Source organism: Leptonychotes weddellii, chromosome X (assembly GCF_054177405.1).
Source record: "Leptonychotes weddellii isolate Sample4059 chromosome X, ASM5417740v2, whole genome shotgun sequence".
Taxonomy (NCBI): Eukaryota; Metazoa; Chordata; class Mammalia; order Carnivora; family Phocidae; genus Leptonychotes; species Leptonychotes weddellii.
Window position 1 is genome coordinate 77,630,111 of NC_138385.1, and position 27,268 is coordinate 77,657,378.

General features: G+C 40.1%; 1 protein-coding gene across 1 annotated transcript in view; it reads right to left on the bottom strand.

The window, feature by feature from the left end:
• The window catches only part of SYTL5 (synaptotagmin like 5), a 142,888-nt gene that overhangs the window by 11,488 nt on the left and 104,132 nt on the right, over positions 1-27,268 (bottom strand). Inside the window, exons 10-16 of the mRNA XM_081809002.1 lie at positions 19,390-19,482; positions 18,721-18,786; positions 15,449-15,627; positions 13,252-13,351; positions 11,475-11,636; positions 2,504-2,612; positions 1,133-1,268 (exon numbers count right to left, since the gene is read on the bottom strand). Coding sequence (XP_081665128.1) covers positions 1,133-1,268; positions 2,504-2,612; positions 11,475-11,636; positions 13,252-13,351; positions 15,449-15,627; positions 18,721-18,786; positions 19,390-19,482 — 845 coding nt within the window. The remainder of the gene's footprint in view (positions 1-1,132; positions 1,269-2,503; positions 2,613-11,474; positions 11,637-13,251; positions 13,352-15,448; positions 15,628-18,720; positions 18,787-19,389; positions 19,483-27,268) is intronic.

The window sequence follows — 27,268 nt, forward strand, 5'->3', positions numbered from 1 at the left end:
TCAATCCAACAAGAGGGTATAACAATTGTAAATATCTATGCACCCAATATTGGAACACCTAAATACCTAAAACAAATATTAATGGATATAAAGAGAGAAATTAATGGTAATATAATAGCAAGGACCTGTAACACCCTACTTACATCAATGGATAGGCATCCTGGAAGAAAATCAATAAGGAAAAGGTGTCCTTGAATAACACATTAGACCAGATGGACATGACAGATATATACAGAACGTTCCATTCCACAACAACAGAATACACATTCTTTTCAAGGCCATATGGAACACTGTCCAGAATACATCACATGTTAGGTTACAAAACAGGCCTCAATAAACTAGAGAAGACTGAAATCACACCATGCATCTATTCTGACCACAATGCTATGAAACTAGAAATCAATCACAAGAAAGAAACTGAAAAAAAGAAATATGCTTCCCCCAAAGCACTCTCCAGTCAGTATCTCTGGGGAGGATGCTCTCAAATCTCTACTTTTTACAATTTCCCCTAAGAGAGCAAAATACCAAGGACCCAATATTTTTGTTGCTGTTGTTTATTGCCAGTACCAAATGATAACAAAGCACAATAAAAATATATTACACACAGAAAATCATATTTTCTCCTCCTTTAAGAAATGAATCTCACAGGAAAATCTGCCAGTATTGAGGGTGAGAATGATGGGAAACCCTGAAATATGCTGGAAGCAAGTGGAAAGCTAGAATAAGCAGCCCCCTCTAGACTCGTGTTGTTTCACATCTAAAAGCCAGCATTTAAGGGTAGCTCTTTCCTTGCCCATTTAGAGTAAGATGAACATAGAAGTCTCACAGCCACCACTGTCTCATGGGTCACAGATCCTCTCATCTCCCATTAAGTATCTTCTTTTTTTTTTTTTAATTAATTTATTTATTTGAGAGCGAGAATGAGAGAGAGAGACAGAGCATGAGAGGGGGAGGGTCAGAGGGAGAAGCAGACTCCCTGCCGAGCAGGGAGCTTGATGCGGGACTCGATCCCGGGACTCCAGGATCATGACCTGAGCCGAAGGCAGTCGCTTAACCAACTGAGCCACCCAGGCGCCCCTGAGCCACCCAGGCGCCCCGCATTAAGTATCTTCTAAAATGAGAACGAAATTACCCCTTCACAAAGCTATCAGAAGTGCCTCCTGACTTCACTGCTGTCAAATTCTTTGCCTCTTTGATGAACACTTCCAGGATTCCTCCAGAGATTACAGGTGACTCCTTCTTCTTTCCCCTTTTGAAGGTCTTCTTTCCTGTATCAGCCATCAAAAAGAGAGAGATGGACAGGGAGGGAGAAAGAAGGGGAGGGAGAGGGAGCGGGAAGGGGAGGGAGAGAGAGATCACGGGCTCCATTTCAAAATTCACCAAGAAAACCTGCCAAGATTTATTTCATTTGCTGACTGAACTGGGTCTTTATGTTATTGTGTATTTTTCCATGGATTTATCTCAATGTTTCTACCCCACCAGATTCCTTCTGGATAGGTCCTTCATTTGTGTTTGTTGAAAAAAAATGAATAAATGGAAAACTTTAAATACTTCCCAACAAGGAGTATCTTTTTACAGGGTATAGAGGAACAAAATGGAAAAGACTCTGAGAGCTGCCTGAACCACATTCTTGCTCTCAGTGAGAAATAGCTACAGAGAAAGCCACACAGAAGTGCCAAGACTCCAAAAGAGAAAATTCCATAACTTCCTTCTTGGGTATTTTAGTCTTAAAAATTTAGAACTGTACAAGGCCAGCTCTAAAGGCTATACATGGCCCAGGCACAACTACATTTTTGACTGAGAGAAAACTCTTCCCACGTCACATTTTTATTCTGATGAAATGTGCTCAACGTGAGTAATAACCACCGCCACCACCTTTATTCAGTACTGCTTTAAGCACTTTCCATGGATAAACCTATTGAATCCTTACAATATCCCTATGAAGTGAAGAAACGGAGGCTGAGAGGCAGTAAATTACTTGCACAGGGTCACACTGAAGAGAGTGACAGTGAATGGAAGGATAGAGGAGGCTGCCTGGATTAGTTGATGGTAGAAGGCCAAAAGGGACTGAAAAGTTGATTCCATCTGGATTTTTCTTTTACATTCTGTGTTCAACTTCTTCCTCAAGACTCCCTGAGTAACTGTGAATGTCGTAAATCCATACAGCAGCTTTTTATACCTCTCCTCTCAGCACACTGTACCCCTCTCCCCGTCCCTACTCCATCCTGGGGAAGATCCTCTATCTCCGGTATTTCTGGGAAACAAATACCACCATTAAGCCTTGTTTCTAAGTATGAACTTTGTCCTTTACTTGTAAAGATCCTGCACCCTTCCCCATATGTAGGATATACTCCACAACTCTCTTCAAAGACAGTGACACCTAACTGTTTACATTTTCATCTGTGTAACACCAAAGTAACATAGTCCAACCAATTCCTGATCCCTATTCCCATACTTCTAGACACAGGATGTCCTTGGTCAAAGTCACTGATTTTTACTCTACCTTGAACTTCTTCTAGAGGAAGCATCAGGTTCTCCTCTGGGGGGATGTAACGTAAAACAACTGTTAGCTCTCCTTTATAGTGAAGGCCTATGTCCGCAGCAAATTCCACCTGGCCAAAGGGAGACAGGTGAAGAGAAAAAGTGAGAATGCTTGGTCTATTATTTTGTAGCCCATGTTTGAGGGGTCTTGTCATATTTACTTGCTGGCTTAAATATGACAATCCATTCCCATTCAACTGTATTAGCACTTACTGGTTTAAGATATGCGTTAGGTACGAGAAGAGAGAGGCTGGAAAACTTTATGAAAGTATTTGTGTATAACTTTTAACATTAAAGTAAAAGGAATTTGAGAGGAGATATATGACACACGTGTGGTGAGTCAGTGGCTACTGCCTGCCTGTGGTGCAGGACCAGAACCTATCACTGAACATATAGTTTGGGGTACGAGGCGCAAATAAAGATACCACTGAGGACAGCTCCGGAAGACACATCTCCCTGCCTGGTCTTGATGTCTCAAGGCTGTCCTAAGTGACCAAGAGGGGAAAATAGCCAGTAATGCTTGATTCACATTGGGCTGCCCAGCCACCAATTATTAAAAGCTTCATTTGTGATTTACATGATTAAAATTTGATGTGGAGGGGTGCCTGCACGGCTGAGTCGGTTAAGTGTCCGACTCTTGATTTCAGCTCAGGTCTTGATCTCAAGGTTGTGAGTTCAAGTCCCACATTGGGCTCAATATGGAAAAAGTGGTTCACTCAAACATTGCTGGTGAGAATGTAAAATGGTGTAGCCACTCTGGAAAATGGTTTGGCAGTTTCTTATAAGACTAAACATATAACTACCATACAACCCAGCAACTGTACTTTTGGGCATTTATCCCAGAGAAATGAAAGATTACGTCCACATAAAAGCCTGTATGTAAATATATCATCTTTATTTGGAATAGCCCTGAACTGGAAATGAACTAGATGACCTTCAAGAGGTGACTGGTGCAACAAAGTGTGGTACGGCCATACCATGGAATACTACTCAGCAGTAAAAAGGAATGAACTAGCAATACACACAACTTGGATGAATCGCTACAGAATTATGCTGAGTGAAAAAGCCAGTTCAAAAGGATACATATCATACAATTCCATTTAAATGACATTCTTGAAGTGACAAAATAACCGATACGGAGAACAGATTAGTGGTCGCTAGGAGTTAGAGAGGGGTGTCCAAAGGGAGGTCAGTGTGGCTATAAAAGATCACAAGGGATCTTTGCAATGATGGAACTGTTCTGTATCTTGGCTGTAGTGGTAGATAAAGCTACATATGTGATAAAATTTCATAGAACTAAATACACACACACACACAAATGAGAAGTGAGGAACTCTGAAGAAGATGGGGGGGTATCAATGTCATCACCCCGGTTGTGGTATTGCACTATAGCTTTGCAAGATGCTACCATTGGGGGAAACCAGGCAAAGGGTACATGAGATCTCTCTGTATTATTTCTTATAACTGAATGTGGATCTGTAATCATCTCAAAATCAAAAGTTTCAGTTCAAAAATTCAATGTGAACATAATACCCAGACCCTTTGCTCTGTAAAGCTCCTAGTTGCCATTGAGTCAACTCAACTGACTTTTCATAAATGGGGTAAGAAAGTTGGTATATTTTCTTAGGCCTTTCCTTCAGGAACCTGGCCCCTGGGCACTGAGTCGAGGGCTGAGAACTGCTGTCTTCTGAGAGGCCAGAAACCCCCAAACTCAAACAGCGAAGCCAGAGGCTGTTCAAGCCTCAGCAAAGATGACTGAGACCATTACCAGGAAAAGGAATCCTTGCCTGACTTTCCTCTTGGTGGTGATAAAACTTATCAGTAAAGGTGGGAAAATCATTTGAAGTATTTTATTCAACCTTCTTACTAGGGGCAAACATGAGATTAGACAGTGAAATAGACTACCCATCTAATATTTAATCTAATTAAGTCACATGCCTTGTAAAAGGACTTTTCTTGTTGTTTTGACAGTTTCAGTAAATTTTACTTTATATGAATGTCACAAATGGAAAGTTGTAATGGGCATTATAGCAAATTAAAGAGGTCATTACTTTTTTGATGCTATAGCCAATGAGCGGTGGGGTATTTATCCTTTCTCTTTGGATCTGAGTGGACCTTGTGATTGGTTTGACCAGTAGACCATGGCACCAGTGACAATGTGCCAGTTTCTGGGCCCCAAGCCCAAGATCAACAGCTTCTACTTCCTCTCTTAGAATGATTATCCTTGGGATGCTCCCTCCGAGGACCCATGGTGTTGAGGCCCAAGCCACAGAAAGAGGCCACATGGAGGTACTCTGGTTGGCAGCTAACAGTAAGTGTGAGACAGCCAACTTGAACAACCAGCCCAGTCAATCCTTCATACGACTTCAGCCTCAGTCTACCATCTAGCTGCATCCACATGAGAGACCTTCACTGAGAACCACCTACCTGAGCCTAGTCACCCCACAGAATGATGAGCAATAATAAATTGTTTTAAGCCACTAAGGTTTAGAATAGTTTTCTATATAATAGCTAACCAATGCAGGCTCTATTTGCTTTTAGCTGAGAGCTTTGGATGGGAAAATATGTTGGTAGGAAAAAGTGATGTGTGTAGGTGTCACATACTAATATATATTACTAGAGGTTAGAACATGCAATACTGGGATTTATTGATGTTATTAATGTTCCACTGGTATTTAGCTTAATTAAAAATATACTGGTGACTTTCTATAAATACAGTCTTGAAATCTTGTAAGAGTAGAAAAGAGTAAAGATGAAGCCTTGTAGCATTATAATCACATACAGAAGAAATTCAAGGGAGGGAGTCATCTTGCAGCCTGTACATGGCTAATAAATGTCTTGGGATAGTTTGGGTATTCTTGCAAGGAAATTCCAAGGCAACGTCATCTCCTGACATACCATCATTTTACGTCATTCAACCACCTTTTGCTCCGAGAAAGGTAGAATTCAATTCAATTCAACTCATTCAATCCTACCAACACATATGGGATGCCTTCTTGTAGTAATGCTTTGAAGGCATTTTGCTAAGTGCTGCAGAGACACATGAGACAGACCCTACTGAGGTTTCAGTCTATCCAGGAGACATATATTCAATAGAAGCTCTATAAATCTGCCCTTATTTAACTGACTCATCAGATTAATGTTCTCCATTCCCAGTGAAGAGCAGGATCCTCTATACAAAGACCATGCATGCCTACTCCTATCAGTTGAACTGTATGCTTATCAAAAACCAGCTACATTCGTCTCCCAGGTTCTTTATGCCAGGCACGTCTGTGGTTCTAATTATATAATTTCATATCAATAAACTGACGAGTGCAAAAAGACAGTTACTACTATAAAAATTAATATGAATACTTTCAAAGAACTAAGTATTTGAAAATAAATTTGCTATTGGATTACATTTGGGCTCGAAGCTATAAAAGATTAGAAAACAATCATGAATATTTAGAAAGCTTTTATATTTGGTTTACTTTGAAAGCATTCTCAAGTTCTTGCTGCATTTTAGAAAAGCTCAAACTAGAAACCACTGATTAGAATGCACTAGGGTCAGAATTTATGCCAGGAAGATAGAACAGAATTCTAATCACCGAAACTATACTCAAACAAAATGAATTATCCCTATATTAAAAGACTTGAAAATCAATGCACACTTGTTTTAAGTTAAAATAAATGATTAAGAAATGCACTGGGGGTGTATGTTTGTTATGTGTGTGATTTCTGTGGCTTTATGAACTGACCTACTATTGTAAGCTCAGCTCAGACAAAGGATGACAGTTGCTTCAATACAGGTACAAAGAAACTACTGTGGGAAGAGAGAGAATCATCTAGATTGGGATAAAGAGGTGGCCTTTGCCTGGTGCTTAAAGGATGGGAGATATGATGACTGATAAAGAGGGGATGGGAAGAAGGTCAGTCTGGGATAAGAAAACAGTATAGTATGAGCAAGATTCAGTGGGGACTGTGTAAAATGTGTTTAAAAGCTGGCAGGAAGTCATGTGTGATTAGAGGTGTGTGTGAAGGGAGGTAGTAGCAAGGAAGATGAAAACGAGGTTTCTACTCTGGGTTGCCCGGAAGACCCTAAGACACAAATTTATCTTAGTGTGTTTTATTAGGAAGGGGAGTGAGGAAGTGGGACCACAAACTGAAGAAGGCTTAACAAGGTTGTGATATTGGGCAAAGTTTTATGGTGAGTAACTTTCTCTCAGTTCCACAGGGGAGCTTTGCAGACAAGACAGATCACATCTCCAAGAGCTGTCCCAACCAGGAGACAAAAGAATGAGAGTGTTGATGATGCTCCTTCACCCATCAGTTACTGGTCAAGGGCTCCGCCCTTCACCCCCAGAAAATTCTACCTTTCTCGGAGCAAAAGGTGGTTGAATGACGTGAAATGATGGTATGTCAGGAGATGACATTGCCTTGGAATTTCCTTGCAAGAATACCCAAACTATCCCAAGACATTTATTAGCCATGTACAGGCTGCAAGATGACTCCCTCCCTTGAATTTCTTCTGTATGTGATTATAATGCTACAAGGCTTCATCTTTACTCTTTTCTACTCTTACAAGATTTCAAGACTGTATTTATAGAAAGTCACCAGTATATTTTTAATTAAGCTAAATACCAGTGGAACACTAACATTAATAACATCAATAAATCCCAGTATTGCAGGTTCTAACCTCTACTAATATAGATTAGTATGTGACACCTGCATCATCAGGCAAGCCCCATCATCTTCTGCTTTTTGAAGAGATCCACATTACATCGGAGTTGGAAACAGAGTTCCCAGGACATTTTCAGGTCTAAGGTGGGGGTCACAGATTATGGACAAAAGTCTGCCCCAACCTCCAAATAGAGAGAGAGCCTTTTAGCTCAGTAATAATTTCACAGGAACTTGCATTTACTCTCCACCTGAAGGCAGAACAGAGAAGATTTCCTTGGAAAACACTTGAGCTCACTGTTGATTTTCAAAGCTCCTTGTTTTTATAATAGCACCTTCTGGGAAGACATGAAAGGCAATTCATACTGACAAACCCTTCTGGTCTACCTACCTAATATGCCTTTCAGAAAGATAATGAGTTACAGCTAATAAACAATCTCCTGTCGTGCAGTAAAATGGAAGTCGTACTGTGAAACTACTTTACAGCCCACTTGACAACTTGAGTTCTTCCTCTGTCTGCACCAGCCTCCTCACTGGCTTAGTGCCATAAGTCTTAGCAAAAACAAAGGCAGGTGCCGAGGGACGTTCACTAACACAGAGTCAATAAGAAATAAGGCACTGTGTCTTTCCCATATTCCCACTGCAAAGGGATGTCAGTATTTCCGAATGCCGAAGGACTATTCATTCTGATCCTCTATCACTAAGGAAATTGGCCCCTGTGGCTTACACTTCACCTCCTTAGCTGGATAATCTACAAGGAAACATCAAGTCTCCAGGGCTGCTCGTACTCTAGCTGCAGCTGATGAAGTGACTGAGATAGGAGACTGAAAACGAAGCAACGCTTCTCGAAGTCAGCTGATAATCCACCACCCGGAGCCCAGCTCAGTCTGAGGATGAGCCACCAATGAATAGGAGGCAGCCTACAGAGTACGTAGCACCTGTCCTCCCCATTTCTGGAAGGCATGGCGTCCAAACAAGGCTGAAACTGCGGGCTTTCCTCTACACGTATCAGAGACACGTCTATGCGTCTATATGTGTCAGAGACACATATATGTGTCTGTGTGTCATCTTTTTCTTGGCAGAGAAAGATGACATGGATTAAAGACACGAAGCTCTGTGGGGTTCCCCAGAGGCTCACTCTGAAATGAGGATTCTTAACGCACATGACTTAAGAATTGCTCCCAGAATAGACCAGGGAAGGGGTGACCAGGAAAAAGGTCAGGAGGAAGCCAGGCAAGGGGATAGCCTGATCTGGCAGGGAAGCTGTAGAGTGTAAGTAATGCCTTGGAGCACCACCCTCCTTGCCCCCGCCACTCTCAGTAAGGGAACTGGGCTTTCAGACTCCCCCATCTATGAGTTATTGGCAAAGAGTTGCCTCATGGTAGGTGGTACATAAGCTCCTAGGAGCTTCTGACTCTCTCCGCTCATTGGAAAAGCTACAGTAGCCTGGGAACAGTCTTCTAAACAGAGTCTCAGGTGAAGGCTGTTGGAGGCAAAATTCCTAACAGTCATGGTTAAAGGAATCCAAGGGGATCTGGCAGAGGACCAAGGAGTTCCAGACGTTACACTCAATCAGAACTTTTCTACCTTGAGCAGCCTGAGAGCTGCTTCTCCCTTATGATAGAAAGTGAAGGGGCACCTTGGTGGCTCAGTCATTAAGCGTCTGCCTTCGGCTCAGGTCATGATCCTAGGGTCCTGGGATTGAGTCCCGCATCCGGCTCCCTGTTCCGCGGGAAGCCTGCTTCTCCCTCTCCCATTCCCCCTGCTTGTGTTTCCTCTCTCGCTGTGTCTCTCTCTGTCAAATAAATAAATAAAATCTTAAAAAAAAAAAAGAAAGTGAAATCACTCAGTGGCAATGTGAAGGTGATTACCACGGAAAGTGGCTGGTCCCTAAGCACAGAGGATATGCCTGGGAGAGCTTAGATATCATCCCAGTGCAAGTCCTTCAACCATTTCCAGGAAACTGACTGGAATGTTCCAAGCTGTTTTCCAAAGAGCCCCTATGTGCTTTAATGTTAAATTTATGACAAGTTAATTTCATGTACTAAAATGAATGTTACTTGTCCTACATCTGCATCATGCTTCATATAATGTCTTGGATATTTTCTAACTATGATTCTGTGGTGCTCACCCATCATACACAAAAGGAAGCGAGTGACAGGAGACTGTTGAGTCAGATTAAGTGCTATCCTTCAGGGTGAGGCTTTTCACTCAACTCCAAGAGATTCAGTGTTTAATGACCAATTATTTCCCATGCTTAATGTCAAGGGAATGTTACACTCCTGCAGACGTATTTCTTGTGACTCTTGTATTTCCTATCACATTTATATTAGTCAGGGGCTTGCAGTTATTTTATGTTTAAGGACTTTTATTATATTTTATTATTAATTTTACCCACAGCCCAATTACACTTCCCAAAGATTTTCCATGAGTGATTTACACCAAGCTTGAGGTCAGTACTTCTAAAACTCTTACCAGAAAGTTGTATTTAACTTCTGAGTCTCGATCTCCTCAGATACAATGGAAATGATGATACTTACCTTATGATGTTTGTAGTGAACAATGCTGTTGCTGCTGCTGATCCACGCATGTGTTGTTGTTCAGCTTCCACTCACCATTCCTTTAGAACTACTATACCTGGATTTCCTTTGGGGCAATACTACCTTCAGGACCAGGGTATATTCTGATTGTCTTAAGTCAGCCAACGTATCTCACCTCCCTGGCCGGCCGCGGCAATTAGCTCAGGACAGGCAAATGATGTCATCAGAATGAGGAGAACCAGGCCCAGGGTGCTGGGTGGACTGCTGGAAGAGGAGGACATTTGTCCTCTCCCGGGCCGTGTGATGCAAGGAGGAGGGGCTTACACGTATTGTAATGTCCAAGAGAAGCATAGTAGAGCTAGTGATGGAAGCCAACTGCACAGAGTCTCAAAATGAAGCCAACACAGAGAAGAGAGACCAAGAGAGTCCAGGGCCTTGATACGATGTGAGTTATCTGGGTAAAGCCATGCTTGATAATCACTGGTCAATAATTTCCTTTTTTGAGTGGTATGAGCTGGGGTTTCTGTCAATTGCAATACAAGGACTCTCATGTAACATAAACACTACCTAGCATTTACTGAGAGCTTAAAATGTGCCCGACACAATTCTGCGAGCATTGCAGAGTGCTTCTCCAAGCTTCACAACATCCCAGTAAGATATGTCCAATTATTATATCACAAATGAGAACACCAAAGTCTGGGAAGTTAATTTGCCCAATGTCACACAGATAGTCATGAAGCCAGGACTGAAGCCAGGACGGAAGCCAGGAAGTCTGAATTGAGTCTACTATCTTTACCATCATGTTCTTTTTGCCTCTCTGTATATAAAGAACAATCTTCGGTTACATAAATGTGACCTTTTTTCATCTCACTTTTGACTTAAAAATTACTATAAATGTAGAGAGACTCCGGTTGCATAGAGTGAATCCAAGGTACTGTTGGTCTAGAACATGCTGTATTGCATTTAATTTCTAGAACCAGCTTTAAGATTGTTTTTCTGACTATAACTTAAAACCTGGGTTAAGAATCTCAAAAGTAGGAATATAGGAAACCAGATACTTTAGCTACTCCTTACTTCCTCATGTGAGCCAAGGCAAGGCCACTCCTGCTTATGTATGAATTGTGGAGAATGGGGAATAGAGAGAATGTTTTTTTTTGTTGTTTTAAGATTTTACTTATTTATTTGATAGAGAGACACAGCGAGAGCAGGAACACAAGCAGGGGGAGCGGGAGAGGGAGAAGCAGGCTTCCCGCAGAGCAGGGAGCCCAATGCGGGCCTCGATCCCAGGACCCTGGGATCATGACCTGAGCCGAAGGCAGACGCTTAATGACTGAGCCACCCAGGTGCCCTGAGAGAATGTTTTAAGACTGACTGGCTCTATGGATTTGTTTTTGCCTATGGGAAATTGAATGCTTTCTCTTTCTGATAGGATCATACAATGTACTCCCCTTTTTTAATCCATGGAGACGTTCAAATGATGAATACATTTTTAGTAAGTCAAATTAATAATACATATGACTATGTGACTTGCATTGTACAGACGGTCTGTATTAAAGAAGGAGTTCCAAGGAAAGGATTTACATGTATTGTATTATTCCAAAATTAGCTGCACTCATCTGTTCAGATTACCACTTGAAAATGAGAGAAGTCTTCAGATTCTCTAGGCCTATGACATCAATTTTGTTCCTAACCTGTCTCGTTGCATAACTGTTCGATTAATCTGGAGGCATTTCCTACCTTGGGCTGAAGCACAAACCACTCATCATTTGGATTTTCAAAGTTCCATGAATCAAAAGGAATCTCCACCTCCCCAAGGAAGCTGTTACGTCCAAATCGATCATGATGCCAGACTGAGAGCTGCAGAGTTCTTGTTTCCAGCTGGGCGTGGCTGATGGTGTACTGCAGACGAGAGTCACAACATCACACTCCATGTGGAGGGCTCTGCCCAATTCTACCACAGGCTGAAATTTACTTTCGCCATCTTTCAGATCATACACACTAGTAACATGAATGAAACACACACACACACACACACACACACACACACAAAAGCCCACTGTATTTTCCCTTGTTTATGCTACAACGGGGGTTCTATGCCATGAACTCATTTTGTGTTAGACCTCACACTGAAAGATGTATCAGCCAATTATTTAGGAAGAAGTCAATAAACTTCAAATAGTATATTAAAAGTATTAGGTAATGAAGACTGTCCCCTTTCCAGTTTTACCCCGTTTTCATCTGTGAATCGTTTTTCAACCTCTCCTTCGTAAGCTTAATGTTTGCTATATCAACTCTCCAACTTCTCTGTCTTATTTTAGTCATGACAAGAACCCCCAAATCCGGGAAAGTACCCTCAGTGAGAAACTTGCAAACACCAAACTTCATCAAGTCTCGCATAAGCGCAGGAGTGAAGAGACCAATACAGAGACTGAGCGGAAAGAAAATACTGCTGGGGTAGCTTTTCCTTTTCAGCAGAACATGATCCACAGCCACATGCCTATACACCCTCGAACCTCCTGCTAGTTCTATGCAACTCCCACCTGAGACACACTGCAGACTGTTTCTTGAACTTGGATTTGCTTCTATACCCATCTTTGCTGGTCCTGGCGTGATTGACCTTGGCTCCGTGCTTCCTGAATTTGCCACGTCACCCTATCTATTCTGCTTGGGCTCATCTTTGCTACCTTGTTAGAGCCACCAGATTCCCACCCTGCCTATATTCATTCATCCTCACTTTGATCTGTCTTCATATTGGCTCCTGCTTCCAAACACAACCCCACTGATGGATGTCCCCACTCACCAACTTCCTGCTATGGTGGATTCTGACTCCCTCACTCCAGGTACAAGGTCCATACATTTCCCTGCGACTGGCAATAACTTCTACATTCCAGCCTCCCTGGATCTTTCTTACCAGGCTAGATTGGTCCAGGGTGGGAGAAGGGGTTGTTACATAGAAGCCCATGGGGGAAAGAATGTCTCCAGGATTGGGGCCTGGGTCATGTCTTATCGGGGCCACTCTCCCTGAGGTTCCTCAAATCCAGCTGTGCATCTCCACTGTTCATTAACCACAGGCCTAAATTTAGCCCAACTCTGAAACCTGACAAGAAATAGCACACACTCATGCTGTGTGAGCAGAATGAGGAGTGGGCACAAAGTGACTTGCTAAGTTAGTGTCAAAACTGTGACAAACTCCTTTTAAGGGGAACTAGAAAAAACAGTTTTCCCAAGGGTGAACCATATTTTTTGACAAGATGCCCCGGCTCAGATGGAATTTCACTGGATCATCTTTACTTCAGGCGTCACTTTAGCAGCAGCGAGAAATAAGCCGAGTAAGGGTGGTTTACAGTTTTTCCAAAAACTGTTAGGAAAGCCAAGGGCGTGACACGAATGTATTCAAATTCTACTTTTCTAAAAGATATTTAAGTCTGGACATGCAAATCCTCCGTAGTCAATTTTAAACCAATGAGGATATGAACGGTATCACTTGCGTGAATATGAAAGAGCATGTACTCACCTTTAGCGTCTCATTGAATTCTGGATCGGTGCCTGTTCTGACCTTGGTCTTGCGCTTATTGTTTCTGGACTTGTCAGGAAGAAGGTATGACTTGACATAACTGTACATAAGAAAACATGAAAGTAATTATTGGAAGACATCTACTTTGCAAGGAATAGTCAGGGATTTCAGTGAATAAAAGAGGTGAAGGGAATAGGCCAGCAAACATGAGAGAACCAGAGAGAATGTAGTCTACATGGCAGGATACCTTAAAATATAACTCTGGGCTTCCAATAAGAGAGAAGCGGTAAAGTATAGTGATGAAGAGTGTGGGCTCTGAAGTCAAGCCAACTAGGCTTGAATCACTCCATGCCTCACTGGTTTTGGTAAACTCACGAACTTACTTAACTTCTCTGTCCTCAGTTTCCTCATCTGTAAAACTGGGATAATAACAGTATCCAACTTATGGCATTGCAAGGATTAAATTGGTTGATACATACAGGGAGCTGACATGTTGTACTCCTCAATAGATGTCATCTATTCATAGGATCAATGGTCTCACAAAATACTGTAGGGTTATATTCCTCTCTATTCCGATGTCAGAACTTCTGATGAGTGGAATCAGTGGTCACGGATGAATGAAGGAAAATGGTGAAAAAGAACAAATAGTAAATAACAACCTGATGTCACAAAAGCAATTCTACCTGACACCTTGTGCTGGGATATCCCAGGAGCCTCCTGGAGCAGGGGTATCAAGGCAAACTTAGAAATGCACAAGATGTACAAGACTGCAATGTACAAGATGCTACCAGAGCTGTGAAGCACATCTACCAGGGCTTTAGGTGACCTCTTTCCATGCTACTCTAAATGATTATATTGGTCCTGAAGCCCTTGAATATTCAGCTGAGGAAGTAGGTGGACCCATCTATACTCAGAATCCACTCATTTGTCTTTTTTTATTTTTAAGATTTTATTTATTTATTTGACAGAGAGAGAGAGAGAGCGAGAGCAGGAACACAAGCAGGGGGAGCGGGAGAGGGAGAAGCAGGCTCCCCGCGGAGCAGGGAGCCTGATGCGGGGCTCGATCCCAGGACCCTGGGATCATGACCTGAGCCGAAGGCAGATGCTTAACGACTGAGCCACCCAGGTGCCCCTCATTTGTCTTTTTTTTTTTTTTTAATTAAGTAATCTCTACACCCAAAATGGGGGCTCGAACTCACAACCTTGAGATCAAGAGCTGCACACTCCACCAACTGAGCCTGTCAGGTGCCCCACTCCCATTTGTCTATCTTTAGACACTTGGAAACAGCTTCTCTGAGTTGTTTATTGGACCTGGGTCACCTATTATGGAGGAAAGGGGTAACACAGCTGGCCTCAGATGGCTGTCCTTGGAAATGCCTGCTTACAACATTTGCCATTGGCCGGCATCTGGAAACTTGGATTTGAGGAGGATTCTCATCACTCCCAGAACAGATGTAAGTGGCTCACTGTGACTAAACTATTTGTAAAAACAATATGGCTTAGGCAGAACACCTGCTTTCCTTCACGGAGACTGGAATTTTGGTATGTGACAGTTGGTGCTGCCACGACTTGTTGCTGGAGGAATTAAGCACATCACGTGCGACTCCAGTGGGGGAGGATGCTTGGAAGTTGAAGCCGGATTCTTCAGAACTTCGCCACACATGCCTTTTTTCTCTGCTGCTTATGACAAGTGGAGTCCTGTGACTCTTCCTAGTAAATCATCAAGTCGCAATGACTTTGGGAGCCCCTGACACATCTTTCATCTGGCTCCCTTCCAATGTACCAACGGTCCATATCTGCCTCCCAGCTAATATCTGGAATCCTGAGAACCTCAAAATTGTCCTTTTGAGTTGTTCAATTAGGCTAACAGCTTGGCGATTTTCTCTGGAGGGTCTCCCAGAACAGGATACTCAGAGATCCCGGGGTAGGCCAATGTGTCAGCCAGCTTCTATCACAGAGCTGCCTCTGTGTAAATTACAAATATGTCAGTCCTGAATCATATCAACACGTGGCTTTGGAAAAATCAGATAATCATGGACACAACCATTATACATACACTTAGAGAATATTTAGAAGGGTCGCATGGGAGGAAAATGACAATCGACCTTCTGAGAAGGCTCTGAATCAAGAGGAATGCTAAGACAAAACCACACATACTGACAAAGAAAACAGTTCGAGGAATATGCTAAGTGCTTACGCATCTGTCCTCTGTTTCTTTTCATCTCCTATGGCCAGATTTCTGCAATTCTTGACAAAAATGTAGAGCCCGCCAGTTTTGTAGCAGTAGCTGATGTGGAGAAGGATTTCACCACTGACCTTCACATTGCCATAGTCTCCTGTTTCACTGTAAACACTCATCATGCTGTTAAGGCTGGTCTGGAATAAACAAGATGAAAAGAGGTGTCCAGGGTTATTCTAATTAGCTCTACAAAGAAGCTACCCTCTTTATTCAATTATAATTCTTATTCTTTATAATGAGCAGTAAAGTCCAGGGTGAGTGAAGAAAGCAAAAATCACTTGTTTTGCTTGGTTTTCTGGTATTGTATAAAACCCAAGCCTGACAAGGGACAAGAAGACTTAAGGAGTGTTGGAAAGGAAGGCAGGAAACTTGCTGAGAGGGGCAAGTGAATAGCCTTTGTTTATTCACTTCTAATGAATACAGGGTCATTGAAGCACTTCCAATCCCATGTCCTCTCCCCACCTCTGTAGCTTTTGCCTCTCTCGCTGGTAGACTCAAGGTCAACCTACTCCAAGGTCTAGAATGCATCCATCAGGACAAAGGGAAGCTCCTATATTCCGTGCAGGCAGGAGCCACAATTTCTCTCTCTCATACCCACAGAGAGCATCCCAGCAGTCTCTGGGAAGCCGTAACTGCAGCTATAACAAGGGCATGCCAGAACGTCATTTACCCTTGGCTGCTGTGAATTCCCCAGGCAGCTGTTTTGGTCATATAGGTAGTGTAAGACCAGGGCTTTGTAAACCTCTGTAAAATAGCCACCCACAAAAATAGAACACTAAATAATCAACACACCAACAAACAAATAAAATGTAAAAAAAAAAAAGTCCAAATCTACGAGAATGAATAAGATTTCTGATTTTATTTGAAATCACTAGTGACAAAAGACACATTTTAAATTAAATGTAACAAGATTATCCTTTAGTGCCAAAACTGTATCTTAGCAACATGACTCACAAGAGACCACTTGGAAGGCTTTCATGAGTGACCCAGCAGTTTCAAAAGCCCTGTCTGTGAACCACTGGGAAGGACTAGAGTAAGTACAAAGAGAGCCTAGACTTCCCACTTGTGTCTGTTACGCATAACTCAAGTCATGACATTCCTCTAGTTGCTCAGAGCCTAATCAAAGAACAGGATGCGGGCTACGTGGCCAGTATCTCTTCTAAGCTTAAGTCAAGGTCAAGAGTAAACCAAGAATTCCATAATTACTTAGGAATTATAATTTCAAGAGAGCCAGTGAGTGAGCTCATTTGTCTTTCCCATTCCTAGAACAAAACAGAATTTTCATAATAACAGGTGGCTTTGAGCAGTGTTTTTCAAACTTTTAATTGCACATAAATCACCAGATCTTGTTAAAATGAAGATTCTGATGCAGTCAGTCTCAGAGTCTTCTTTTCTAACAAACTCCTAGGTCCACAGTTTGCAAAATGTGTACTGAGGCATCCCAGAGCCCCACAGCAACCTCACAGGGGGACCACGGGGTATTTTAAAATTTCAAGGGAAACACAGTGACATCGATCAGACACCATGCAAACTCTTAGCAGTAGTTCACCGTGTCAACATTAAATCACAATTTATTCTTTTTCAGTTAAGTCCTATCTGTGTGAAGCTGAGTTTTTGACAGTTGTTGTGAAAAATAAGCAAGTACTGCATAAAAATCAACATGGAACAGGAAATAAAAGTGGTGCTGTCCAATCAGATTCCAAGATGTGACGAGTTGTGAAGTGCCCAACAGGTACCCATGTCCCATTAGTAAGGATTAAGGGCTATTTAAGAATGGAATAAAGCTATTTTTCTTTCAGTGTATGTGTATTATTGTTTTGCATGTCTACTAACTTGTTAGGATACCAGTGCTTACAAAGTTTTTTTGACCTAACTGGTGTGGAGAACAAAGGCAAAGGAAATATAGAACGGAATTAAATTTCCCTTGCAGCCCATTGACAAATACTTAAGATAGGAAGGGTGACCTTCCTCCAGGAACTCAACTGCCTTAATGTTAATACTTTTGCTAGAGGCAAAAGGCAACCTTAGCTTGACATGAGCCCACCTCCAGGATCCCGTAAGTCTTCTTTAATAGATAAAAATCCCTTTGGAAACTTCCTTTAGCTCTACTAGCCCCCAAGATATAGGTAAGCAATCATCCACCAAGCATATGGCTCCCTGATACACATCCGAAGGGTCTCATGACTAGGGTTTTACTAGACAGTAGTAAATGACCTTATCCTAACAACAGCTAGCCCCTCAAGGTCCTGGAAACCTTGCTTCCAAATTCCTTAGAGACTTATGCTATCCCCAACCCCCTCCCAACTTGAAAGTGTATAATCAGTCACTCCTCACAACCCTAGTGCAGCTCCTTCTGCCCCATGGGCCCTGTCCCCGTGCCTTAATAAAACCACCTTTTTGCACCAAAGATGCCTCAAGAATTCGCTCCTGAACCCCAACATTTCACATCACTAGCTACTTAATAAATGGGTTAGTCAGGTGTTAATTTTGGCTCAGGAGTGGGATGAAAGAATCACTAGGGGCTCTGTGAACTGACAAAGTGCTAGAGTCTCTGCCCCAAGTGAGGCAAGGCTGCTGGTCCATGGACTATTCTTTGACTTCCAAGGGCTTCATGAATAAGCCCCTACCCCCTCATGTTACATATGAAAAAACACTGGCTCACAGAAATTATTAGCAGTGCCAAGACACAGAGCAAGAGCTCCAGATTTTTAGTCTGAGGACCTCCCCAGCATGCCTCCCTACCTCCTAATATCACTCAGTTCTGTCTACACCACATCTCTCAGTAGCCACATCTTCAAAGAAGTCCTCACTAAGCAGGGGGCCCCTAAAGATAGAAGAAAACTTAAAAACCCACAAATGCTGAAGCTTGGGAGAAATTAAGGCAGCTAAGGCAATTTTCCTACTAACCAAACTTTATGCTCTTAACCGACCCAATGTTGTGATTTAAAATAGAGATGTTTATTCTAAAGGTATCTCATTAATGGTAAATCATGTTGAACCATACGTCTTTTGACTGGTGCTTGGATTCTAATGTTTAATGAATTTTTCTTTCCTTGGGATACTCGGATTCCGATAATGCTGTTTACCCTTTAAAGAGAAACTCTAGTTAACTGTACACAAGTCAGAAAAAGATAAGTGCTGGAAAAACTGCCCACCTAATCAGATTTCCCATACCATGAAATTTGCAAAGCATGGTTGGAAATAAGGAAAAGGAAAGACTGAAAACTCACAGTGTCTGAGTCAGCATCAGGGACATTTAGGTAGGTCCACTTCCTGTCAGAGCCTGCTTGAGAATTCTTTAAGAAAGTCGTCCAAAGGTCAAAAGAAAAAAGGGTATTAGAGCAACAGACAGAAATCAGAGGAGCAAAGAAAAAGATTTACAGGCACATACACACAAATGTAGATGAGGACATGGGGGCTCCTAAAGCCAACCTCTCAAGCAAAGGCATGAACATGAAAGTAAGAAGGGACATTATTCTATAGGCAGTGAGTGAGAAGCTATGGACAGTGTCTGAGTAGGAGAGAAAGCTGACTAGCTATGTATTTTGGGAAAATGGCAACAGCATGGTGGATAGTTTGAAACGGACAGGATGGCGGCAGGGAAAGAAAGGTATCAGCAGAGAACTGTGATAGTTTATGGGCTTGAGCTGATGAGAGCCTGAATTAGGGAGTGAAGAGGTTTTAAAAACTGGGTGAGGACCGTGGAAGGAGAGGGAAGGAAGAGCTCACGCCAAATTAGACCAAAAAGTACTCTGTGTGCAAAGGGCAAGCAGGAGATTATAGTGACTCTTAACTTACTGTCACACATATTCTCAAGAACATTCCTCTCTCCTTTGGGAAAAGTACAGAAAATCAATGAGGGAAAGAAGCTTCCAGTCACATGCTAGAGAAGTGCTTACGGTTGACAGGCCACTTGCTAGACTGTGGTTGTTGGCAGAAAACCGGGAGGACGTTAAGTCATGAACACCTTCCTCAGTCTCTTCCAAGGAGCCCTAAGGGAGGAGGAGAAAATCAGTGGTTTGGTTTCTTTCTTTCCTAGAAAGAAGTTTCACTTCAAAAATCACTTTCTTTTTAAATACCTAAAAAATCCTAACCAAATATCTAGAAATCACCCTATTCTGAGGTTTCTCTTTTGCTATCCATTCAACCTGAATTACTTCATCAGAGGAGTGGGGTCTCCTGCCTGGTGGTGCTTGCTTTACGAAAAGAACATGAAATTTGGAATCACACGGACCTGGGTTTCAACTTTACTTCCCTGATCTCTAAGCTTTGGGCAATGTACTCAAATTATTTTTTTTTAATTAAAAAAAGGGGTCTGTGTGTGTGTATACTGTCAAGATGGGGAAATAGATCTTAAAAATCTCTCTGACAGAGTGAACTATTTTAGACACTGGATTCTTGTCCAAAATTCCAGATTCTACTTTTCTTCTCCTTCATGATAGAGTGGCTCCCCCAACCCTGCTCCCAGTTATTTAAGCAATACATTTTTATAGTAAAAAATTTCAAGCAACATAAATATAAATTAAACTTGGATCTCTCTTTAATATATTAATGACCAAATTTCCAAGTTTTATGATATGTATACACACATGCCTACATTCACAACCACACATAAAGGGAATATATCATACATGCTTTTTTTAAAAGAACACCTTTCTTTTTTGCTTCTCCTCTCCTCCCTTTGTTTCCTCTCACCCCGGGTTAAATCAGTATTTTACATGTTACATTTCATGCCTTTCTCCTTGTTTATGTGAAAAATCATATAATATTGTGCACACCTAATGGACAGTCATCATGTCTTTTAACCAGTTTCATAACTTGAGATTGTTCTCTATATAGAATCCTGTGCTTTAGGGCGCCTGGGTGGCTCAGTTGGTTAAGCGACTGCCTTCGGCTCAGGTCATGATCCTGGAGTCCCTGGATCGAGTCCCGCATCAGGCTCCCTGCTCGGCAGGGAGTCTGCTTCATCCTCTGACCCTATCCCCTCTCATGTGTTCTCTCTCTCTCAAATAAATAAATAAAATCTTTAAAAAAAAGAATCCTGTGCTTTAGAATAAAAAAGAATTTTATTATAAAATATAACACATATAAAAGAGTACATAAAATATAAATGTACAGCATAATACTATACGGTGCCCAAGTAGAAGACCCCTTTGTGTTCTGTCCATATCATAAACCCCTTTCTCCCCCATCTTTGAAATAATATCTTAACTCTTATGGTAATCACATCTTTGTTTTTCTTTATAGTTCTACTACCTAAGCATACATTCCTAAACAATATGATTTTGTTTTGCCTGTTTTTGAATTTAATGTAAATGGAATTAAATGTTATATACTCTTTTGTGTTTTGCCTCTTTGTCTCAACATTATAGTCTTTTAAGAGTCATCCAAATTGTTTCATGTTATTGTAGTTTGTTCATTTTTATTTATTATTTGGGTTGTTTCTAGATTTTTCCCATTATTAACACAGTTGCTATGAATATTCTTGAATATGTACCTTGATGCATAGAAACACAAGTTTCCCTTAGGTATGCCCCAGTGAGAAGAACTGCCATGTCATAAGGCATGCATATCTCCACATGGTTATTGATATTACGTTTAAGATAATGTCAAACAATTGGGAGTAATTGTACCAATTTACAGTCCAACCAGCAACATATGAGAGTGCCCTCTGCTCGATATTCTTGTCTCCCAAAAATTGGTATTGTCAGATTTTTTCTTTCTCTCTTGCTAATCCAGTAGATGTTTATGTGAAAATTAGTAAGGGGAAGCCTCACTAAAACTTATTATTGAGTACCTTTTTCTGATCATTGGCCAACTAAATTTCCTGGTTTGTGAAGTACTTTTTCAAAGCTTGCTAATTTTTATATTGATATATTTGCCTTTTTCACTGATGAGCTCACAAGATGAGCTAGAGCAACTTGTAGATCTAGAAAGTAAGAATGTGCTCAAGACAAAAACAAACTAACAAAAACAAAAACAACAACATCAAAAAAAAAACCAACCCACAATGAGAGAAGTATGTCAAAGGAACACAAGAGCCAACTGAAACAGCTCCCAATGACCAAAGCTGGAAAAATTTGAGCAATAAAATAAAGTAGGGGTGCCTGGGTGGCTTAGTCGTTAAGCATCTGCCTTCGGCTCAGGTCGTGATCCCAGGGTCCTGGGATCGAGCCCCACGTCGGGCTCTCTGCTCAACAGAAAGCCTGCTTCTCGCTCTCCCACTCCCCCTGCTTGTGTTCCCTCTCTTGCTGTGTCTCTGTCAAATAAATAAATAAAGTCTTTAAAAAAATAAAGTAATATTAGATTATAACTCAAAGTATAAAATAAATATCAGTATACTGATATTAATAAATGACTGAATAATAAATGGATGGAGATGAGACAAATTTCCCATGCAAAAATATTCTAGATAATTTATGTAGATATTCCATCTTTAAGGAGGTGGAACATAACTCTGTCAGTGTGGGCTGTACATAGTGACTTTGTTCCAAAGAGTACTAGATAGAAAAGTTAGAAATGAGTAACTTTATAGTGGAGAAACCTGACAAACAGTACCTCAGTCAGGTGTTCAAAGTCAGCATCAACAGTAATGTCATGTTGATAGTATGTAGTGTAAAAACAAAATGGGGCGCCTGGGTGGTACAGTCAGTTAAGCAGCCGACTCTTGATTTTGCCTCAGGTCGTGATCTCAGGGTCATGAGATCGAGCCCTGCGTCGGGTTCTGCACTCAGTGTGGAGTCTGCTTAAGATTCTCTCTCCCTCTGCCCCTCCTCTCTCTCTCTCTCTCTCTCAAATAAATAAATAAATAAATCTTAAAAAAGAAGCCAAAAAGAAAAACAAAAAACCAAACCAAAACAAAAAATCCCCACAGGCCCCAAATGGCATTGCTTAAGGCTGAGTCCTCAAACTAGGGCTTAATACCTCATCCAGTTGCAGTTTCAACCTCCTGCAGAAATGTAGTCTTAACCTGTCAGTCAGGAATTTCTGATGGCAACAATGAGTCTACCACTTGAGCCCTCTCCATCCCCCAAAGGAAGATGAAGTAATCTACATGATAAGACCCCTTGCTTTTTCCCCTAAGGAAAAGCTACCTTGTTTAGAACACTCCTTTTCTATTGCTAATAACTTTCTTGCCCTACCCTCCTTCATATTAAAACTTTCCATTTTGTGCACCTCCTCAGAGCTCCCCTCTTCTTCCTAGGTGGGATGCTGCCTGATTCACTAATCGTTTAATAAAGCCAATTAGATCTTCAAATTTACTCAGCTGAATTTTGATTTTTAACAGTACCCTGGGCATAATATGGTGAGAATGGCATTTTGTCACTGTGGTCTTCCTTCCAAAAATACATGACCCCTTTCTGATCATGAGAAAAACATCAGACAAACCCAAATTAAGGGAAAATTTTACAAAATACCTGACCTCAAAACAACAGTTAATCAAAAACAAGGAAAATCTGAGAAACTGTCACAGCCATGGGGAGCCTAAGAAGACATGACAATGAAATGTAATGCAGTATTTTGGATGGGATTCTGGAACAGAAAAGGAACGTTTGGTAAGAAACAAGGAAAACTGAATAAAGTATGGACTTTAGTTAATTTTAATATATCAATATTGGTTCATTGTCACAAATGTACCTCATAAATACAAGATGTTAATAAGACAGATTGGGTATGGGGTACATGGGAATTTTTTGTATTAAATTTTCTATAAATCTAAAACCATTCTAAAAAAAAAAAGCTTATCACAAAAATAATTGTAAACCTGCGATAAATCCAGCTTGGTCATGGTGTTTTATGTTTCCTAAACATGACTGATTACAATTTGCTAAAATTTTGGTTAGGATGTTTCCATCTATACTCAGGAATACAATGAGCTTGTTATTTCCTTTTTCAAAATGCCTTTGTCTGCTTTTGATATCTGGTTTGCACTGGCCTCAATAATAGAGTTGGAAACACTCCTTTTTCAATTGTTTTAAAAAGTTTGTATGCTCTTATATGAGGTTTCTAGAGTAATCGAATGCATAGAGGCAGAGAGAATGGTGGATGCCAGGGGCTGGATGGATGGGGAAATGGAGATTTACTATAACAGGTACAGAATTTCAGGGGTGCCTGGGTGGCTCAGTTGGTTAAGTGTGGACTCTTGGTCTGGACTCAGGTCAGGATCTCAGGGTCATAAGATCGAGCCCCGCATCAGGCTCCATGCTCAGCATGGAATCTGCTTGGGATTCTCTCTCCCTCTCCCCCTGCCCCTCCCCCTGCTCATGTTCTAAGTAAGTAAATAAAATCTTTTAAAAAACAGGTACAGAATTTCAATTGGGAGAGATGAAAACTTTCTGGAGATGGTTGTACAATATGAATGTACTTTATGCCACAGAACTGTAGACTTAAAAATAGGCAAAATAGTGAATTTTATGTTATATATATATTTTACTACAAAAGTTTGTATAATATTTAGAATTATAATTTCCTTGAAAGTGTCATAGAGCTTATCAATAAAGTCATTTAGGTCTGATTTTGTTTTCTTTTAATTAAAAAAAATTTTTTTATTATGTTATGTTAGTCACCATACAGTACATCATTAGTTTTTGATGTAGTGATTTTTTTCTTTATGAGAAGATTTCTAACTGTTTCAGTTTTATTTATCCTATCTGGAAATTTCAAGTTTGGGGAAATCATATTTTTATAGAAATTTATTCATTTCATCTACGTTTTCTTTTTCTTTTTTTTTTTTAAGATTTTATTATTTATTTGAGAGAGAGAGGGATAGAGCACAAGCAGGGGGAGCAGCAGAGAGAGAGGGAGAAGCAGACTCCCCGCTGAGCAGGGAGCCCGATGCGGGGCTCAATCCCAGGACCCTGGGATCATGACCTGAGCCAAAGGCAGATGCTTAACCGACTGAGCCACCCAGGCGCCCCTTCATCTAAGTTTTCAAAATTCTTGGTATATCATTGTTGATATTATATCTCTTATCTATAGTTACATTTACTTTTTCATTCATAGTATTGTTTTTGCCTTCTGTATTTTTTCCTTGATGATCTTTCCAGAGATTATTTACCTTGTTAGTTTTTTTCAAAGAACTGACATTTGGTTTGTATTTTATCTTTCTTTTATAGTTAATTTTTTTAGATTTCTATTCTTAATTATATGTTTATTTTTATTTTGAGTTTAGTGTGTAATCCTTCTAACTAAAAGTTAGATTCATAGTGAATAATTTTCACCCTTCTTCCTCTCTCATATAAATATTTAAGGCTATATAATTTTCTCCCAAGTGAGACTTTTGCTGCATTCTTTACTTTTTTTTTGGTAGTATTGTTATTTTCATATAGTTCTGATTGTTTTTATATGCTCATTATGATTTCTTCTTCTTTAACCCAGTAATTACTTAGTGGTGTGTTTTTACTTGGCAGATTTGTGGGATAACTTATGTTTTTGTTATTAATACCTATCATAATTGTGTCAAGGTCAGAGAACATGCTGAGTATGATTTTTAACAGAATTTAAAGTCTGAGTTGTTATGTATACATTCTCTCTCACTTCTTTGGTCTTAGCTTTATATTTATGAAGACAGCAACTTTACTAGCTATATAATCTCCTTTACTTTTTATATCCCTTGCAACAGTTCCTGGGATTTCTTTCTCCTGAGTATTTCATTTAAAACTATTTCAGTTTGAGCCTTTTTATCTTGTACCTACTGTTGTTGAAAACTCTTGATATTAATTTGATCCTTGTTCATGTGTATGTAATAGGATTTCTCTCTAGAAGGTTTTTTTTTTTTTTAGAATTTTCTCTTATGACTGATATTCTTAGATTTCACTATAATGTCCCTAGGTGTAAGTTGTTACTTATATCTCATCTTTGGCACTTTCTGATAGAGACAGATTTTTCTTTACTTCTGAGACATATATCCCAATTATTTCTTCAAATAATCCCTTTTCTATATTTTTAGTCATTTGCTCTTCTTGGGTATGCTACTGCCCAGTTGTTAGCATGTAAACTATTAGTTCTCATATTTCTTTATTTAAAAAAAGATATAAAAACTTTCAAACATCCACAAAAATAGAGGAAACAGTATAATGAACCCTTGTAACTGATCATGCAACTTACAATTATTGATATATTGCCAAAGTTTTGTCAGCTACTCTCCATGTTGTTTACTTATTTCCCACAGCTTTACTGAGGTATAATTTACAAACCATAAAATTTGCCAATTCTAAGTATACACTCCAGTGACTTTTAGCAAATTTACAGTTGTGCAAACATCAACATAATCCAGTTTTAAAACATATCCATCAGCCCAATATGTTTCCTCATGCGTGTTTGCAATCAATCCCCACTCCCTTAGAAGCCATTAATTGCTTTACTTTTTCCATAGATTGGCCTTTTCCAGATATTTCATATAAATGGAATCATACAATATGTGGCCTTTTGTGCCTGGCTTCTTTAATTAAGCACTGTGTTTTTTAGGTTCATCCATCTCGTAGTATGAATCAGTACTTCATTCCTTTTTAGTACTGAATATTATTCCATTGTATGGAATACAATTATAATTTATTTATTCACCAGCTGATGGATATCTGAATTATTTCCACTCTTTGGCTATTAGGACTAATATATGTACGAACATTTGTGTGCACATCTTTGTGTGGACATAGCTTTTCACTTCTCTTGGACAGACACTTCGGAATGGCAATGCTGCGTTGTATAGTAACTATATGTTTTACTTTTTTTAAGATTTTCTTTATTTGACAGAGAGAGACACAGCGAGAGAGGGAACACAAGCAGAGGGAGTGGGAGAGGTAGAAGCGGGCTTCCCGCTGAGCAGGGAGCCCGATGCGGGGCTTGATCCCAGGACCCTGGGATCATGACCTGAGCCGAAGGCAGACGCTTAATGACTGAGCCACCCAGGCACCCCTATATGTTTTACTTTTTAAAGATACTACCAAACTTTTATTCCAGAGTGTCTGTACCATTTTACCTTCCTAAACAGCAGTGTAGAAGGGCTTCAATTTCTGTGCATCTTTGCAGATGTCCTGTCTTTTTGCTTATAACCATTCTAGTAGGTATTAAGTGATATCTCATTGTGGTTTTAATAGTTCATTTCTCTAATTAATGATGCATCTGTTCACATGGTTATTTAATATTTATAAATCTCCTTTGGCAAAATATCTATTCAAATCTTTTACACATTGTCTAGTAGGATTATTTGTCTTTTTTATATTGATTGTAGGGATTCTTTATATATTCTAGCTACAAGTTCTTTTTCAAATATATGATTTGCAAATATTTTACTCAAGTCTATGGCTTGTCTTTTCATTTTTTTTATGTTTTCTTCTATGAGTTTATTTTTTGTCTTTTCATTTTTATAATGATGTCTTTTGAGATACAAAAATTTTAAACTAGTAAAATTTATCATTTTTTTTCTTGAATGTATCATGCATCATATATTTGGTATCCTATCTAAGAATTCTTTGCCTAACTTGAAGTCTTAAAGATTTTCTCCTAGGTTTCATTTTAGAAATTTTATAGTTTTAGTTTTTACATTTAGGGATATAATCCATTTTGAGTCAGTTTTTATTCATGGTGTGTGTTTTGGGGTTTGTTTGTTTGTTTTATGGCATATGGATATCCAATTGTCCTATCATGATTTGATGAAAAGATCCTTTCCTCATTGAATTGTCAAAAATCAACTGACTAAAAATATAAGGGCTTGTTTCTGGACTCTCAATTATATTCTTTTGATTGCCTATGTTTATGCCAATACTGCACTATACTGAT